General features: G+C 46.3%; 2 protein-coding genes across 2 annotated transcripts; both read left to right on the top strand.

Annotated features, from left to right (window-relative positions):
• Positions 1–243: 243 nt before the first annotated feature.
• On the top strand, positions 244–8,013 carry LOC144390901 (uncharacterized). The gene has a single exon (XM_078097384.1). The coding sequence runs from the start codon at positions 244–246 to the stop codon at positions 1,792–1,794; it is 1,551 nt and encodes a 516-aa protein (XP_077953510.1). The 3' UTR covers positions 1,795–8,013.
• On the top strand, positions 7,763–14,764 carry LOC144390902 (uncharacterized). Its single transcript, XM_078097385.1, has one exon. It carries the CDS (start codon positions 7,763–7,765, stop codon positions 9,311–9,313), a length of 1,551 nt encoding a protein of 516 aa, XP_077953511.1. The 3' UTR covers positions 9,314–14,764.
• Positions 14,765–17,024: the final 2,260 nt, after the last annotated feature.

Below are 17,024 nucleotides of genomic sequence, written 5' to 3'. Positions count from 1 at the left end.
TAGGCCTATCTCACAACGAGTGTGTTATAGACAGACGTGTCTGGGTCACCTGTAGTATTTTCTCAAGTTCCATATCCTGTGTCTCCTGAAAATTCACAGGCCAACTTTGGATAAATGCAGTAGACTGAGTGGCCAGAGAAAGCAACGGTCACTGACTTGCCTTGGTTATACGTGTGGTATTTCTCCGTTTGTGCGCACCTTTATAGGCGCGTACACTCCTTGTCTACAGATACGGATATCTAAATGAGTAGTGTTCAGAGTAAAGGGGAGACGGGTGATAACCATGAGACTAATATCCTGCCACTATTGTGTAAATTTATGTCAGAGCGTTATCCTGGCAGTTTGAATCAAATACAAAAATGGGTTGAATTGGGGTTTCCTTCAAAGGGGAGTTTGAGTGAGAATCAATTGGAGCAGTTGGAATTGCAACTGAGGGGGAAGGAGAAGAACGATGCAGCTCAGCATGCAGGCCTGTCGAGAAGAAAGCAGAAAAAGAATGTGGTATGTAAGGCAGATTGGGAAGCTTTCAAGATGTGGAAGTATGAGTCGGAGAGAAGGGAGAGACAGAGGTTGGTAGCATTTAATTCATTAAAGACCCAAGATCCTACAAAAAGTTCTGAAACGTGTACCCCTTCTAACCCAAAAACACTTTATTCTTGTTTTTATGAGTTCCTGAGGAGATTGGTGGACACGGATCTGGACTCCCCCCCTCCCCTCACTGCTCCTCCAGCTCCCGCCTTCATGAGCCCGCAGTCTCCACGGCAGGAAGCAGCACAAACAACCTTTCCTCGGCTTGACAACAGCCCACCAGGAGGGAAGCCAGATTCAACCTCCAACACCAGCCAGATGACCTTTTCACCTACTGTGACCCGCTCGCAGGCTCAACAAAGACGGGTCTTGCTCAGAGAAGGGAAAAAGACGTTGTTCGATCCTGCAGCTTCTTTTCCAGTGGAGGGGGCGCAAGGGCCGATGCTGGTTCTCAGACCCTGGTCAGATACCGATGTGACCAAGGCAATGAGCCACGTCTGCAGTCCCAAGGACAATCTTGCTAAGTGGGAGACTGATTTTCAGCAATTTGTCAGAAAATACCATCCTAGCATGTCAGAGCTGCGGCGTCTGATGTGCAGACTTCTGACACATGACTATCACAAGGTTCAGAGTGTGTTCAACACCACAAGAATGGCTGCTCGCCTTAAAGATCCTGATTGTGAGCACGGCACAGATATGGACATTAGAAGTGCTGTAGATGCTCTCATTGTGTTGGTAAAAGAACAATTTCCTCTGAGACTGAACCTCCCCACCGTCACCTCTATGACACAAGGGCCACAAGAAACATGCAGCTCATTCCTGGGACGCCTGACGACAGCTTTTGACACCCACAGTGGCCTTAAGCGACCTGATCCAATGGGGGCACAGCCCCTAATGCCGTATGAAGTCCATCTGAAAGAACATTTTATAAGCAGAATGAGACCTGAACTTAAACGGATGGTGAAAAGATCATGTGTAACCTGGAAAACGTGTGCTCTTGCAGACATCCTTCAGCACGCTGAACACGCTGAAGATGAGTTACACAAGAAAAAGGACAAACTAAAAGGTTTGGAAAAGGCTCAGTATGCAATTTTTACGTGCTTGCAGTGCCAACAATTGCCCAAGGCCAACGTGGAAGAGGAAGAGGTTATGGAAGAGCTCGTGGCAGAGGCAGATCAGATCGGACTTACGGGAGTTATGATCCAAGCGTGTGTTACAATTGTGGACAACAGGGACATTGGCGAGCAGAGTGTCCTGAGCACATGAGGATGAGACACATCACACGTCTGACTGAGGAAGGCAGAGGGAGGGGCGGACCCCAGAGACGGAGCACCCCATCACGGAGGAGAAAGTAACGCACCCTACACACACTCATAAACGGAACACATAGCTAACACAACTGCACACACACACACATCTTAGATTGCATGTCGAGTTATATTCAGAGATTCCCATAATTAACGGTGACGATTTGCCATCCGGTAACACTTGTAGTTGACTCAAGAGCATTTGGCATTGTGTTTGAGCGCAACATCAGATGGCACACACAAAAAAAAAAAAAAAGAGACTAAATTGCAATTATTTTAGATGTTTAACTACAGTCCAAAAACCCTCCTGTATGTATATGGATGAAAACTATTAGCATACCTTGATGCATTAATTACTCATGACCATGTAAAAATTGCGCATACACACACGGTAGAAGATTACATGCATGAACAGTCATTACATTGCACATCCCATGTAAGCACAGGGTGAGATAGAAGGTATGTGGACGTATGGCATGACCAAAAGTTGGAGAAAGAGAGATTATGGTTGAAGCATGTGTATTGGTCAGAGGAGGCTGCTGCGGTGTCTGTATCTCTCTCTCCTTCCCAAAGGAAAAAAGGTGTTCCTCGATTCTACTCCACATTTCATTGGCTAAACCATCTCACTGGGATACAGGATCTTGGTCCATGGTTGCAACAGCGTCTCGGCCTAAAGTTCAGACCGGGTGCAGAGGATCCTCATGAAGAGTATAGCGCTAGTGGTAATGTAGATCGCACTACGTTGATCACACGAGTAAGTGTACACAGAACAGTAGAGCTCGTTGAGGAATACACATAACACGCAGACTTGTATAGCCTCCCAAACAAGAAGACATAAGTTGGTTTGTTTTTTTTCTTTTTTGGGCGCGGCTATAAATGGATAGGATGTCCAGTGGGTTACCACAGAAGTCAGGTGTATTCCACAGAAGCGCTTAGGAACATCTACATAATTTATAACTCCCTGCAGGGTCGGCCCATCTAAATTATGTGGCTGATATGATGATTTGCAGCCCATCAAAGGAGGCTTGTAAAATTGGTACAATTTCGCTACTTAAACATTTGGCAGAGAACGGACATAAGGCTTGCCTACGAAAAACTTAAATTTGCTCTAGAACAAGTGACTTATCTGGGACATGTGATCACAGCTGAGGGCAAAATCCCTCTCTCCCAAACGTATTGGGGCAATTCAATTGGTACCAAAAAAAAAAAAAAAACGAATGATGAGTTTTTTGGGGATGACTTCATACTGTAGACGGTGGATCCCTATTTATTCAGAAAGAGAGGCACCTCTCTCGTTCATGGTCCACGGTAAAGGCCTTAGCGCGCATGACAAACTGACTTGGACTACTGAAGCTGAAAAGGCTTTTCAGGACTTAAAGACTTCCTTATCACAGGCCCCGACTCTGGGCCTGCTGAGACCCGACTTACCGTAGACTCAGTTCATAGACCAGAAGGACTGTTAAATGACATCAGTTTTGTGTCATCTTCATGGAGGACAACTTAGGCCTGTTGCCTACTTCTCCTCAAAACTTGACCCTGTTGCTTCGGGTCTTCCTCTGTTTGCGAGCAGTGGCAGCAGCCGAGAGAGACATTTTAGCATCATGTGACATTGTGGGCTTCTGTGATGTCCCACTCATGGTCCCACTTACTGTCTCTCATATCTTATATGCCCAGAAGACTTCTCACCTCTCTGCTCAGAGATGGTTCAGGTATCCTACAACTTAATGTAATTGTCAAACGATGCAATGTCCTTAACCCATCTACACTTCTTCCAACTGCAGATGACAGAGAGCTTCATGACTGTGTCGAAGTCTTGCAGCAGACATGCATACCAAGGCCTGATCTGTTGGACACACCTCTTCCCAATGCAGATCTTGAGCTGTTTGTAGACGGCTCCGCTTCTCGCTCACCAGACACGGGCAGCGGTCAGGTTGGGTTTTCAGTGGTTACATCACACAGCACACTTGTTAGTGGCAGGCTTCCTTCACACTTCTCAGCACAGGCGGTAGAGTTGATTGCACTTGCCGAGGCATGTAAAGCAGCTGAAGGTAAAACAGTTAACATCTTCACTGATTCACGTTATTCTTCTGGTGCGGAGCTCTTTAGAGACACAGGGGGTTTCTTACGTCATCTGGCAAGCCTATTGCACATCATACCCTTGTGTCGGCTTTTCTGGATGCCATTTTACTACCCAGAGCCATTGCAGTCATTAAACGTGAAGCTCACACCTCTTCTCTTGACCCTGTATCTGTAGCAAATAGGGGCGCGGATGCGGCTGCGAAGAAGGCAGCCTCGCAGGGCTTCCTTTTCCCCCTGGCTCACATGCCTTCCACACCGACCGATCCTAGTCCTTATGCCGATCTTTCAACACTTCGGCCTCTTGCCGGTGCACAGGAGCGTTCCCTGTGGAAACGATCTGGTGCCATTCTTGAGGGCGGAATCTACACAGGGCCGGACAGTAGGCCCTGTTTGCCACGTGCTCTCTTCCACATTTATGCTAAGTTGTCTCACGGAAAAGATCACGTGGGCAAAGGGGGGATGTGCACTGCTATAAATGAGCATGCTGAGATATTGTGCTAACCTCTCCCCTTCACTCTCAGCACTGCACGAAGAGGTGAAAGCGGCGCTTCCATCCACAGCTACAGCAATGCAGCACCACCTGAAACCAGGAGACTGGGTCCTCATTAAGGATCACTGGAGGAAGCACTGGAAGCAGAGACGCTACACGGGGCCCTTCCAAGTACTCCTGACCACGGAGACGGCAGTTAAGGTGGAAGGGAAAGCGACGTGGGTTCACGCCAGCCACTGCAAACGCATCCCGGATCCAGGAGGCGAAGGAGCACCTCCATCTGGTTCCGGTTAAGGGGTTGCAGGGTGGAGAGCCCTCCCCCACTGCAGTGTTCCAGGACACCGACGAGCCCGGTAGAGACGGCAGAGACAGCAAGGACGGCAGCCACCCGGAGAACAGCGATAAAAGACAGATCTCCAGCGCCAAAGAACACTTAGGAAGCATGGTTAGAGCCTGAGAATGAACATGTGTTTATCACTATCACTGGCCACATTTGTGCTGATCCCACTCACGATCAATGAGCTACGACCTCCCTATGTGAACACCACAGATTCCGGCCTTCTCCACGCTCCAATAGAGAATTTCAGGAAGTTTCCACTGTCCAGCAAAACAATGCGACAAGACAGAGTGTTTGCTCTACACAATCGAACATGATGCATGGGTTAAAATAGAAAGTTATGTAAATGAAATTGTGTGTGTTGCCGGGTTGGGAGAAGAATATGTACTGTGGGGGGAAGAGTTTTGATTTAGCAGATCCACCATTCTGGTGCAGTAAACCACGATCGTGTCAGGAGATACCAGCCCACACTGGCTCCAGCAACTGGAGGGAGGCATGCAAAAGAACTTACCAGCCTGTCAGCGAGACACAACCTAAAACAGTACCACCTGAAATCATTTACGAGGCCGTTAAACCACAGGCCCTGACCTCCCTTAGGCCAGAACAGCCCCCCACTAAAGCAACTGGGAGGCAAGGGTTGATCTCTTTCAAATGTCCGAGAGGGGTGTGTGGGGAGGAGGGTTGTAAAGCTCACATGTTACGGCTGAGCACGCCGCACTTAGGTCACTGGTCAGTCCTGGACTCGGAGGACGTTAGAACTCGGTGTGGGACAAATGATACTTGTACGGTGTCTGTCCTAAATATGATGCAAGTTGGGAATACCCGTTCTGGTGCGCTCTACCCGAAGGTTGTACGACGGAACCAGCCCATTTCACTCGGCTAGATTGGCAGTATGCATGCAAGGTAAGCCTACAGTTAAGGAACCTTCCAAACCGTACACCACCGTACAAGCATGATAATATTGCATTGACTATTATGAAGGATTTTGCTAACAAAAGGAATGTCTAATTGTTGGATATGTCAGCATATGCCCATTTCATCTAGAGCACCTATGCTGGTTCCTGTTCCATGGGATGTCATGGGGTGGCCTGAGCTATCTCATCGATTTGTGAGTAATGATGAAGACTGTTACACTCCTCCACCGCACACGGCGACAACAGCGCAAAGCACAGTTGCCTATGAGGGTGAAAAGGGGGAAGTTGTACGTTTTGCGTTTAAGCGGTTCAATCATGAAAATAGACCAATAGATTTTAATTAATTAATTATAGGTATTAATTTAATAATATTAAAGTGATGTTGGTTAGATTCCGGTCCATCCCTTAACCAACGTTATCACTTTCTAGGTGGTTCCTCTCTAGGTACGAGTGACTGTAGTAAATTACATCAAACACATGGTACTACAAAATAGAATGGCTCTGGACCTCGTTCTGGCCTCACAAGGCTTGGTATGCAAAGCGATTAATACTGAATGTTGCGCTTACATCTCCGATGCAACATCATCGGTTTATGATGTGGTGGTAGACACAGAACGGGGCAGTAAGGAATTGCACGACCACGACTGGAATCTGTTTGGGGAAAAACAGGCATTTGTTGGATCATAGGGACCTTCTCTCTTCAAGGAACTGCTATGGGAATTAGGGGGCATCAATCTGTCTGTAATTGTTACAACCCTAATTGTAACTGTTTTAAAGCTCTTTGTAAGGAAGGTTGTTAGTACTCATGTATCAGTTGAACACACAAGTACTACTATACGGTGTCCGGTTCAGGAATGGACTCCACCCTATCCGTATAAGCTCTGACAGTGATGATGAGTGTGAGGATTGTGTGTAACTAAACAGCATGTATGGTGTTAATATTTAGCAAGAGTTCTCAATGTACCTAGAAGTTAATGATGTGATGTTCTGAATCTTCGTGAATTTACACCACTGATGTATGTTCTAAGCGTTTTCTTTGTTGTTTAATTTTCTTTCTTAATTTCGATTTGATTGTTGTTTAGAGTTTCTTAAGTTGATTCCGGATTGTCAAAAATGACAAAAAGAGAGGGATGTTGGGGGAAAATTGTTGAGCCTGCGTGGGGTGAGGCTCTCAGGAATGTGACCTTTGATGTGAGCCGGTGACTTAAGGCAGTCCAGGGTGAGATAAGACACAGATGAAACCATACGTGCCCTGGCTGACCTTTTAGATGTTGTTGATTGTCTGGGTCCATAAAGGGAGGGTCACAGGGTCACCCCTACATCATCTGGTACTTTTCCAACACTCCTCTTTGAGGGGTGGGCTGTCCTGTCCTGAGGCACCACAAACCTCTCTGAAGTGTATATAAGCTCCTGTTCTCCTCTTCAACTTTGTCAGATCTTCCTGCTCCTTTTGGGGGAAGGAACATCTGTCCCTTTTCAGCTGAATTGTAGTCATTTGACTTCTGTCTGTGCTTACGACTTGTGCTGATGATTTCTGTATTCTTTATCTTTTTTCTATATTCTAGTTAGTAATAAATACTTAATCACAAAGCAAGCTCAAGATACTTTTGATTTCTCACATGGGCTAAATCCACAAATTTCCACCACAAACTTGGCGACGAGGATGGGATGGACGCGTGATCTGGACTCTGACGGACGGACAGGAGGCCATATAGTATAGGTGATTCCTCCATGAGGGTGAGAAGCTGCCGTCCCGACGAGACCCGGATTGCCGATCCATCCAGTTCAAGAAAAAGAAACGACGAACACGCGGTGAGAGATCAAAATTATTTTAAGGCAGACAGAGTCATTGACAAAAGGGTTTTAGGCCTATCTCACAACGAGTGTGTTGTAGACAGACGTGTCTGGGTCACCTGTAGTATTTTCTCAAGTTGCATATCCTGTGTCTCCTGAAAATTCACAGGCCAACTTTGGATAAATGCAGTAGACTGAGTGGCCAGAGAAAGCAACGGTCACTGACTTGCCTTGGTTATACGTGTGGTATTTCTCCGTTTGTGCGCACCTTTATAGGCGCGTACACTCCTTGTCTACAGATACGGATATCTAAATGAGTAGTGTTCAGAGTAAAGGGGAGACGGGTGATAACCATGAGACTAATATCCTGCCACTATTGTGTAAATTTATGTCAGAGCGTTATCCTGGCAGTTTGAATCAAATACAAAAATGGGTTGAATTGGGGTTTCCTTCAAAGGGGAGTTTGAGTGAGAATCAATTGGAGCAGTTGGAATTGCAACTGAGGGGGAAGGAGAAGAACGATGCAGCTCAGCATGCAGGCCTGTCGAGAAGAAAGCAGAAAAAGAATGTGGTATGTAAGGCAGATTGGGAAGCTTTCAAGATGTGGAAGTATGAGTCGGAGAGAAGGGAGAGACAGAGGTTGGTAGCATTTAATTCATTAAAGACCCAAGATCCTACAAAAAGTTCTGAAACGTGTACCCCTTCTAACCCAAAAACACTTTATTCTTGTTTTTATGAGTTCCTGAGGAGATTGGTGGACACGGATCTGGACTCCCCCCCTCCCCTCACTGCTCCTCCAGCTCCCGCCTTCATGAGCCCGCAGTCTCCACGGCAGGAAGCAGCACAAACAACCTTTCCTCGGCTTGACAACAGCCCACCAGGAGGGAAGCCAGATTCAACCTCCAACACCAGCCAGATGACCTTTTCACCTACTGTGACCCGCTCGCAGGCTCAACAAAGACGGGTCTTGCTCAGAGAAGGGAAAAAGACGTTGTTCGATCCTGCAGCTTCTTTTCCAGTGGAGGGGGCGCAAGGGCCGATGCTGGTTCTCAGACCCTGGTCAGATACCGATGTGACCAAGGCAATGAGCCACGTCTGCAGTCCCAAGGACAATCTTGCAAAGTGGGAGACTGATTTTCAGCAATTTGTCAGAAAATACCATCCTAGCATGTCAGAGCTGCGGCGTCTGATGTGCAGACTTCTGACACATGACTATCACAAGGTTCAGAGTGTGTTCAACACCACAAGAATGGCTGCTCGCCTTAAAGATCCTGATTGTGAGCACGGCACAGATATGGACATTAGAAGTGCTGTAGATGCTCTCATTGTGTTGGTAAAAGAACAATTTCCTCTGAGACTGAACCTCCCCACCGTCACCTCTATGACACAAGGGCCACAAGAAACATGCAGCTCATTCCTGGGACGCCTGACGACAGCTTTTGACACCCACAGTGGCCTTAAGCGACCTGATCCAATGGGGGCACAGCCCCTAATGCCGTATGAAGTCCATCTGAAAGAACATTTTATAAGCAGAATGAGACCTGAACTTAAACGGATGGTGAAAAGATCATGTGTAACCTGGAAAACGTGTGCTCTTGCAGACATCCTTCAGCACGCTGAACACGCTGAAGATGAGTTACACAAGAAAAAGGACAAACTAAAAGGTTTGGAAAAGGCTCAGTATGCAATTTTTACGTGCTTGCAGTGCCAACAATTGCCCAAGGCCAACGTGGAAGAGGAAGAGGTTATGGAAGAGCTCGTGGCAGAGGCAGATCAGATCGGACTTACGGGAGTTATGATCCAAGCGTGTGTTACAATTGTGGACAACAGGGACATTGGCGAGCAGAGTGTCCTGAGCACATGAGGATGAGACACATCACACGTCTGACTGAGGAAGGCAGAGGGAGGGGCGGACCCCAGAGACGGAGCACCCCATCACGGAGGAGAAAGTAACGCACCCTACACACACTCATAAACGGAACACATAGCTAACACAACTGCACACACACACACATCTTAGATTGCATGTCGAGTTATATTCAGAGATTCCCATAATTAACGGTGACGATTTGCCATCCGGTAACACTTGTAGTTGACTCAAGAGCATTTGGCATTGTGTTTGAGCTCAACATCAGATGGCACACACAAAAAAAAAAAAAAAGAGACTAAATTGCAATTATTTTAGATGTTTAACTACAGTCCAAAAACCCTCCTGTATGTATATGGATGAAAACTATTAGCATACCTTGATGCATTAATTACTCATGACCATGTAAAAATTGCGCATACACACACGGTAGAAGATTACATGCATGAACAGTCATTACATTGCACATCCCATGTAAGCACAGGGTGAGATAGAAGGTATGTGGACGTATGGCATGACCAAAAGTTGGAGAAAGAGAGATTATGGTTGAAGCATGTGTATTGGTCAGAGGAGGCTGCTGCGGTGTCTGTATCTCTCTCTCCTTCCCAAAGGAAAAAAGGTGTTCCTCGATTCTACTCCACATTTCATTGGCTAAACCATCTCACTGGGATACAGGATCTTGGTCCATGGTTGCAACAGCGTCTCGGCCTAAAGTTCAGACCGGGTGCAGAGGATCCTCATGAAGAGTATAGCGCTAGTGGTAATGTAGATCGCACTACGTTGATCACACGAGTAAGTGTACACAGAACAGTAGAGCTCGTTGAGGAATACACATAACACGCAGACTTGTATAGCCTCCCAAACAAGAAGACATAAGTTGGTTTGTTTTTTTTCTTTTTTGGGCGCGGCTATAAATGGATAGGATGTCCAGTGGGTTACCACAGAAGTCAGGTGTATTCCACAGAAGCGCTTAGGAACATCTACATAATTTATAACTCCCTGCAGGGTCGGCCCATCTAAATTATGTGGCTGATATGATGATTTGCAGCCCATCAAAGGAGGCTTGTAAAATTGGTACAATTTCGCTACTTAAACATTTGGCAGAGAACGGACATAAGGCTTGCCTACGAAAAACTTAAATTTGCTCTAGAACAAGTGACTTATCTGGGACATGTGATCACAGCTGAGGGCAAAATCCCTCTCTCCCAAACGTATTGGGGCAATTCAATTGGTACCAAAAAAAAAAAAAAAACGAATGATGAGTTTTTTGGGGATGACTTCATACTGTAGACGGTGGATCCCTATTTATTCAGAAAGAGAGGCACCTCTCTCGTTCATGGTCCACGGTAAAGGCCTTAGCGCGCATGACAAACTGACTTGGACTACTGAAGTTGAAAAGGCTTTTCAGGACTTAAAGACTTCCTTATCACAGGCCCCGACTCTGGGCCTGCTGAGACCCGACTTACCGTAGACTCAGTTCATAGACCAGAAGGACTGTTAAATGACATCAGTTTTGTGTCATCTTCATGGAGGACAACTTAGGCCTGTTGCCTACTTCTCCTCAAAACTTGACCCTGTTGCTTCGGGTCTTCCTCTGTTTGCGAGCAGTGGCAGCAGCCGAGAGAGACATTTTAGCATCATGTGACATTGTGGGCTTCTGTGATGTCCCACTCATGGTCCCACTTACTGTCTCTCATATCTTATATGCCCAGAAGACTTCTCACCTCTCTGCTCAGAGATGGTTCAGGTATCCTACAACTTAATGTAATTGTCAAACGATGCAATGTCCTTAACCCATCTACACTTCTTCCAACTGCAGATGACAGAGAGCTTCATGACTGTGTCGAAGTCTTGCAGCAGACATGCATACCAAGGCCTGATCTGTTGGACACACCTCTTCCCAATGCAGATCTTGAGCTGTTTGTAGACGGCTCCGCTTCTCGCTCACCAGACACGGGCAGCGGTCAGGTTGGGTTTTCAGTGGTTACATCACACAGCACACTTGTTAGTGGCAGGCTTCCTTCACACTTCTCAGCACAGGCGGTAGAGTTGATTGCACTTGCCGAGGCATGTAAAGCAGCTGAAGGTAAAACAGTTAACATCTTCACTGATTCACGTTATTCTTCTGGTGCGGAGCTCTTTAGAGACACAGGGGGTTTCTTACGTCATCTGGCAAGCCTATTGCACATCATACCCTTGTGTCGGCTTTTCTGGATGCCATTTTACTACCCAGAGCCATTGCAGTCATTAAACGTGAAGCTCACACCTCTTCTCTTGACCCTGTATCTGTAGCAAATAGGGGCGCGGATGCGGCTGCGAAGAAGGCAGCCTCGCAGGGCTTCCTTTTCCCCCTGGCTCACATGCCTTCCACACCGACCGATCCTAGTCCTTATGCCGATCTTTCAACACTTCGGCCTCTTGCCGGTGCACAGGAGCGTTCCCTGTGGAAACGATCTGGTGCCATTCTTGAGGGCGGAATCTACACAGGGCCGGACAGTAGGCCCTGTTTGCCACGTGCTCTCTTCCACATTTATGCTAAGTTGTCTCACGGAAAAGATCACGTGGGCAAAGGGGGGATGTGCACTGCTATAAATGAGCATGCTGAGATATTGTGCTAACCTCTCCCCTTCACTCTCAGCACTGCACGAAGAGGTGAAAGCGGCGCTTCCATCCACAGCTACAGCAATGCAGCACCACCTGAAACCAGGAGACTGGGTCCTCATTAAGGATCACTGGAGGAAGCACTGGAAGCAGAGACGCTACACGGGGCCCTTCCAAGTACTCCTGACCACGGAGACGGCAGTTAAGGTGGAAGGGAAAGCGACGTGGGTTCACGCCAGCCACTGCAAACGCATCCCGGATCCAGGAGGCGAAGGAGCACCTCCATCTGGTTCCGGTTAAGGGGTTGCAGGGTGGAGAGCCCTCCCCCACTGCAGTGTTCCAGGACACCGACGAGCCCGGTAGAGACGGCAGAGACAGCAAGGACGGCAGCCACCCGGAGAACAGCGATAAAAGACAGATCTCCAGCGCCAAAGAACACTTAGGAAGCATGGTTAGAGCCTGAGAATGAACATGTGTTTATCACTATCACTGGCCACATTTGTGCTGATCCCACTCACGATCAATGAGCTACGACCTCCCTATGTGAACACCACAGATTCCGGCCTTCTCCACGCTCCAATAGAGAATTTCAGGAAGTTTCCACTGTCCAGCAAAACAATGCGACAAGACAGAGTGTTTGCTCTACACAATCGAACATGATGCATGGGTTAAAATAGAAAGTTATGTAAATGAAATTGTGTGTGTTGCCGGGTTGGGAGAAGAATATGTACTGTGGGGGGAAGAGTTTTGATTTAGCAGATCCACCATTCTGGTGCAGTAAACCACGATCGTGTCAGGAGATACCAGCCCACACTGGCTCCAGCAACTGGAGGGAGGCATGCAAAAGAACTTACCAGCCTGTCAGCGAGACACAACCTAAAACAGTACCACCTGAAATCATTTACGAGGCCGTTAAACCACAGGCCCTGACCTCCCTTAGGCCAGAACAGCCCCCCACTAAAGCAACTGGGAGGCAAGGGTTGATCTCTTTCAAATGTCCGAGAGGGGTGTGTGGGGAGGAGGGTTGTAAAGCTCACATGTTACGGCTGAGCACGCCGCACTTAGGTCACTGGTCAGTCCTGGACTCGGAGGACGTTAGAACTCAGTGTGGGACAAATGATACTTGTACGGTGTCTGTCCTAAATATGATGCAAGTTGGGAATACCCGTTCTGGTGCGCTCTACCCGAAGGTTGTACGACGGAACCAGCCCATTTCACTCGGCTAGATTGGCAGTATGCATGCAAGGTAAGCCTACAGTTAAGGAACCTTCCAAACCGTACACCACCGTACAAGCATGATAATATTGCATTGACTATTATGAAGGATTTTGCTAACAAAAGGAATGTCTAATTGTTGGATATGTCAGCATATGCCCATTTCATCTAGAGCACCTATGCTGGTTCCTGTTCCATGGGATGTCATGGGGTGGCCTGAGCTATCTCATCGATTTGTGAGTAATGATGAAGACTGTTACACTCCTCCACCGCACACGGCGACAACAGCGCAAAGCACAGTTGCCTATGAGGGTGAAAAGGGGGAAGTTGTACGTTTTGCGTTTAAGCGGTTCAATCATGAAAATAGACCAATAGATTTTAATTAATTAATTATAGGTATTAATTTAATAATATTAAAGTGATGTTGGTTAGATTCCGGTCCATCCCTTAACCAACGTTATCACTTTCTAGGTGGTTCCTCTCTAGGTACGAGTGACTGTAGTAAATTACATCAAACACATGGTACTACAAAATAGAATGGCTCTGGACCTCGTTCTGGCCTCACAAGGCTTGGTATGCAAAGCGATTAATACTGAATGTTGCGCTTACATCTCCGATGCAACATCATCGGTTTATGATGTGGTGGTAGACACAGAACGGGGCAGTAAGGAATTGCACGACCACGACTGGAATCTGTTTGGGGAAAAACAGGCATTTGTTGGATCATAGGGACCTTCTCTCTTCAAGGAACTGCTATGGGAATTAGGGGGCATCAATCTGTCTGTAATTGTTACAACCCTAATTGTAACTGTTTTAAAGCTCTTTGTAAGGAAGGTTGTTAGTACTCATGTATCAGTTGAACACACAAGTACTACTATACGGTGTCCGGTTCAGGAATGGACTCCACCCTATCCGTATAAGCTCTGACAGTGATGATGAGTGTGAGGATTGTGTGTAACTAAACAGCATGTATGGTGTTAATATTTAGCAAGAGTTCTCAATGTACCTAGAAGTTAATGATGTGATGTTCTGAATCTTCGTGAATTTACACCACTGATGTATGTTCTAAGCGTTTTCTTTGTTGTTTAATTTTCTTTCTTAATTTCGATTTGATTGTTGTTTAGAGTTTCTTAAGTTGATTCCGGATTGTCAAAAATGACAAAAAGAGAGGGATGTTGGGGGAAAATTGTTGAGCCTGCGTGGGGTGAGGCTCTCAGGAATGTGACCTTTGATGTGAGCCGGTGACTTAAGGCAGTCCAGGGTGAGATAAGACACAGATGAAACCATACGTGCCCTGGCTGACCTTTTAGATGTTGTTGATTGTCTGGGTCCATAAAGGGAGGGTCACAGGGTCACCCCTACATCATCTGGTACTTTTCCAACACTCCTCTTTGAGGGGTGGGCTGTCCTGTCCTGAGGCACCACAAACCTCTCTGAAGTGTATATAAGCTCCTGTTCTCCTCTTCAACTTTGTCAGATCTTCCTGCTCCTTTTGGGGGAAGGAACATCTGTCCCTTTTCAGCTGAATTGTAGTCATTTGACTTCTGTCTGTGCTTACGACTTGTGCTGATGATTTCTGTATTCTTTATCTTTTTTCTATATTCTAGTTAGTAATAAATACTTAATCACAAAGCAAGCTCAAGATACTTTTGATTTCTCACATGGGCTAAATCCACAAATTTCCACCACAGCTTCCACCTTGCTTGCTGTTGGGTGAAGTCCTTGTGCATCAATTCGGTATCCGAGGTACTCCACAGAATCTTGCAAGAATGCACACTTTGATTTCTTGATCCTTATTCCATGCTTTTTCCATGACTTCATCTAATATTGCTAAATGTCTTTCTTTTGTAGGCGCTGTGACAAGAATGTCATCCATAAAGCACACTACATTCTCCATTCCATGAAGGATTTGGTCCATTGTGTGTTGGAACACTGCCGGAGCTGTGGAGACACCGTAGGCCAGACGGTGGTATCTGAAGAGGCCCTTGTGTGTGTGTATCGTCAGATACTGCTCTGATTCTGGATCAAGCTGCAATCGTTGATAAGCGAAGGACAGGTCAAGTTTACTGAAAACTATTCCGCCAGCCAAAGTAGCAAATAAGTCCTCAGCGTTTGGTAGAGGATATTCCTCTGGGAGTATGCATCTATTCACACACTTTGTCACTTTGTAGTCACCGCACAATCTCACAGTCTTGTCTTTCTTTGGTACTACGACGATAGGTGCAGCCCAATCACTCCTTTCCACTTGTGTAATGATTCCGTTCTTCTGTAAGCGCTCAAGTTCTTTTTCCACTGCTTCCCTCAACGCATAAGGTACTGGTCGTGACTTGTGGAAAATGGGTTTGGCATTGCTCTGCACTCTAATCTTTGCTCTGAAGTCTTTAATCTTCCCATATCCATCCTTGAACAAGTCTTTGTGCTTATCAAGCATGTCTTGCAGTGTGAGTGGTTCAGTTCTCTGAAGGCTGAAGATCTTGCCCCAGTTCAGCTTTATCTTCTGCAGCCAATTTCTTCCCAGCAATGGCGGTTTACTGCCTTTAACCACCACAAGTGGCAACTTCCACTCTTGTTCCCCATACTTCACCGGCACCAGGACCTTCCCCAGCACAGGTATGATATCTCCTGTGTATGAAGACAGGTGAATGGCAGCTGGTTTTAGTGGGCAATTCTTCAGTTGCTCCTGATAAAGGGACTCTGGAATCAAAGATACTGAAGCACCCGTATCCACTTGCATTTTCACTGGTTTCCCAGATAACTCCATGCTGACAAAAATGCCGTCTTTCTTTCCTTGTGCAGTGTATACTGTAAACAGTTCCAGCTCATCGTCATCACCATCTTCCGATTCATCCGTTTCCCTGGTTGCTATGACCACTTGCGCTTTGTCCCTCTGTCTTATTTTCTTGCAGACTCTTTTAAAATGTCCAACCTTCCCGCATCCATGGCATGTTTCAGTGCGGTAGTGGCATTCAGTTGGTTGATGGTTATCTTTGCCACATCGATAGCACTGCCATTTCTCTGAAACCCGTTGTTTTACTCTAGAAACATCCTGCCGGTCGTAACGCGAACTTTGACCTTTCATGTGATGTCGTCTTTCACTTGAAGTATTGAAGACTTTGTCAACTGCATCTTTTGGTTTCTCAGCATGTTCTCTCAATTCTTCTGTGTCCTTGTAGGCCAATTCTAGAGCAAGTGTAATTTCACAGGCCTTTTGGAAGGTGAGTTCTTTTTCAGAGAGTAGCCTTTTGTGATACTGCTCCCCTAAGAGGCCACATACAAACTTATCCCTGAGTGCATCATTGAGAAATTGTCCAAAGTCACAAGTGCTCGCTAGTTTCTTCAGTGCAAGGATATATTCAGAGACTGATTCATCTTGCTTTTGCTGTCGTTTGTAGAATCTGAAGCGTTCCGCTATCAAGATAGGCTTCGGCTTGAAATGCAGTGACATGGCTTTCGTGAGGCTATCGTAAGTCTCCTCACTGACTTTTTTTTGGTGCAACCAAATTTTTTAGTAATCCATATTCAGTCGGACCCAAAACACTCACGAATACATCAGCATTCTTCTCTGCATCAATGTCATTTGCAGACAGCCATCTTTCAAACCATTCCAAATATGAATCAAAATCTTCTTTCTTACTGTCAAATTCCGGAACCTTTCCGATATATGCCATTTCTGCCGTTGTAGTCTTATTTGAATGTCTCTGCAACTTTATAATTCCCCCTCTTTCAAGAATCCTTCAGTTGACTTCCCTTTCAGTTAATCTCCGTTTTTCTTTGTCAATTTAAACCACTTCCTTTTTGTCTTGAACCCCATTTTCCCTTTTTGTTACAGTCCCTCACCACAGGAGGGCGCTCTTGCACTTTCAAATGTTGTGCCTTGCTTAGCATCGATTCC

Source organism: Gasterosteus aculeatus, chromosome Y (assembly GCF_964276395.1).
Source record: "Gasterosteus aculeatus chromosome Y, fGasAcu3.hap1.1, whole genome shotgun sequence".
NCBI lineage: Eukaryota > Metazoa > Chordata > Actinopteri > Perciformes > Gasterosteidae > Gasterosteus > Gasterosteus aculeatus.
Note: the sequence above shows the minus strand (reverse complement) of the source record. Positions and strands in the feature narration are given on the sequence as shown.

Coding starts and splice junctions, on each gene's coding strand:
- LOC144390902 (XM_078097385.1), top strand. CDS start 7,763: ATGAGTAGTGTTCAGAGTAAAGGGGAGACGGGTGATAACCATGAGACT.
- LOC144390901 (XM_078097384.1), top strand. CDS start 244: ATGAGTAGTGTTCAGAGTAAAGGGGAGACGGGTGATAACCATGAGACT.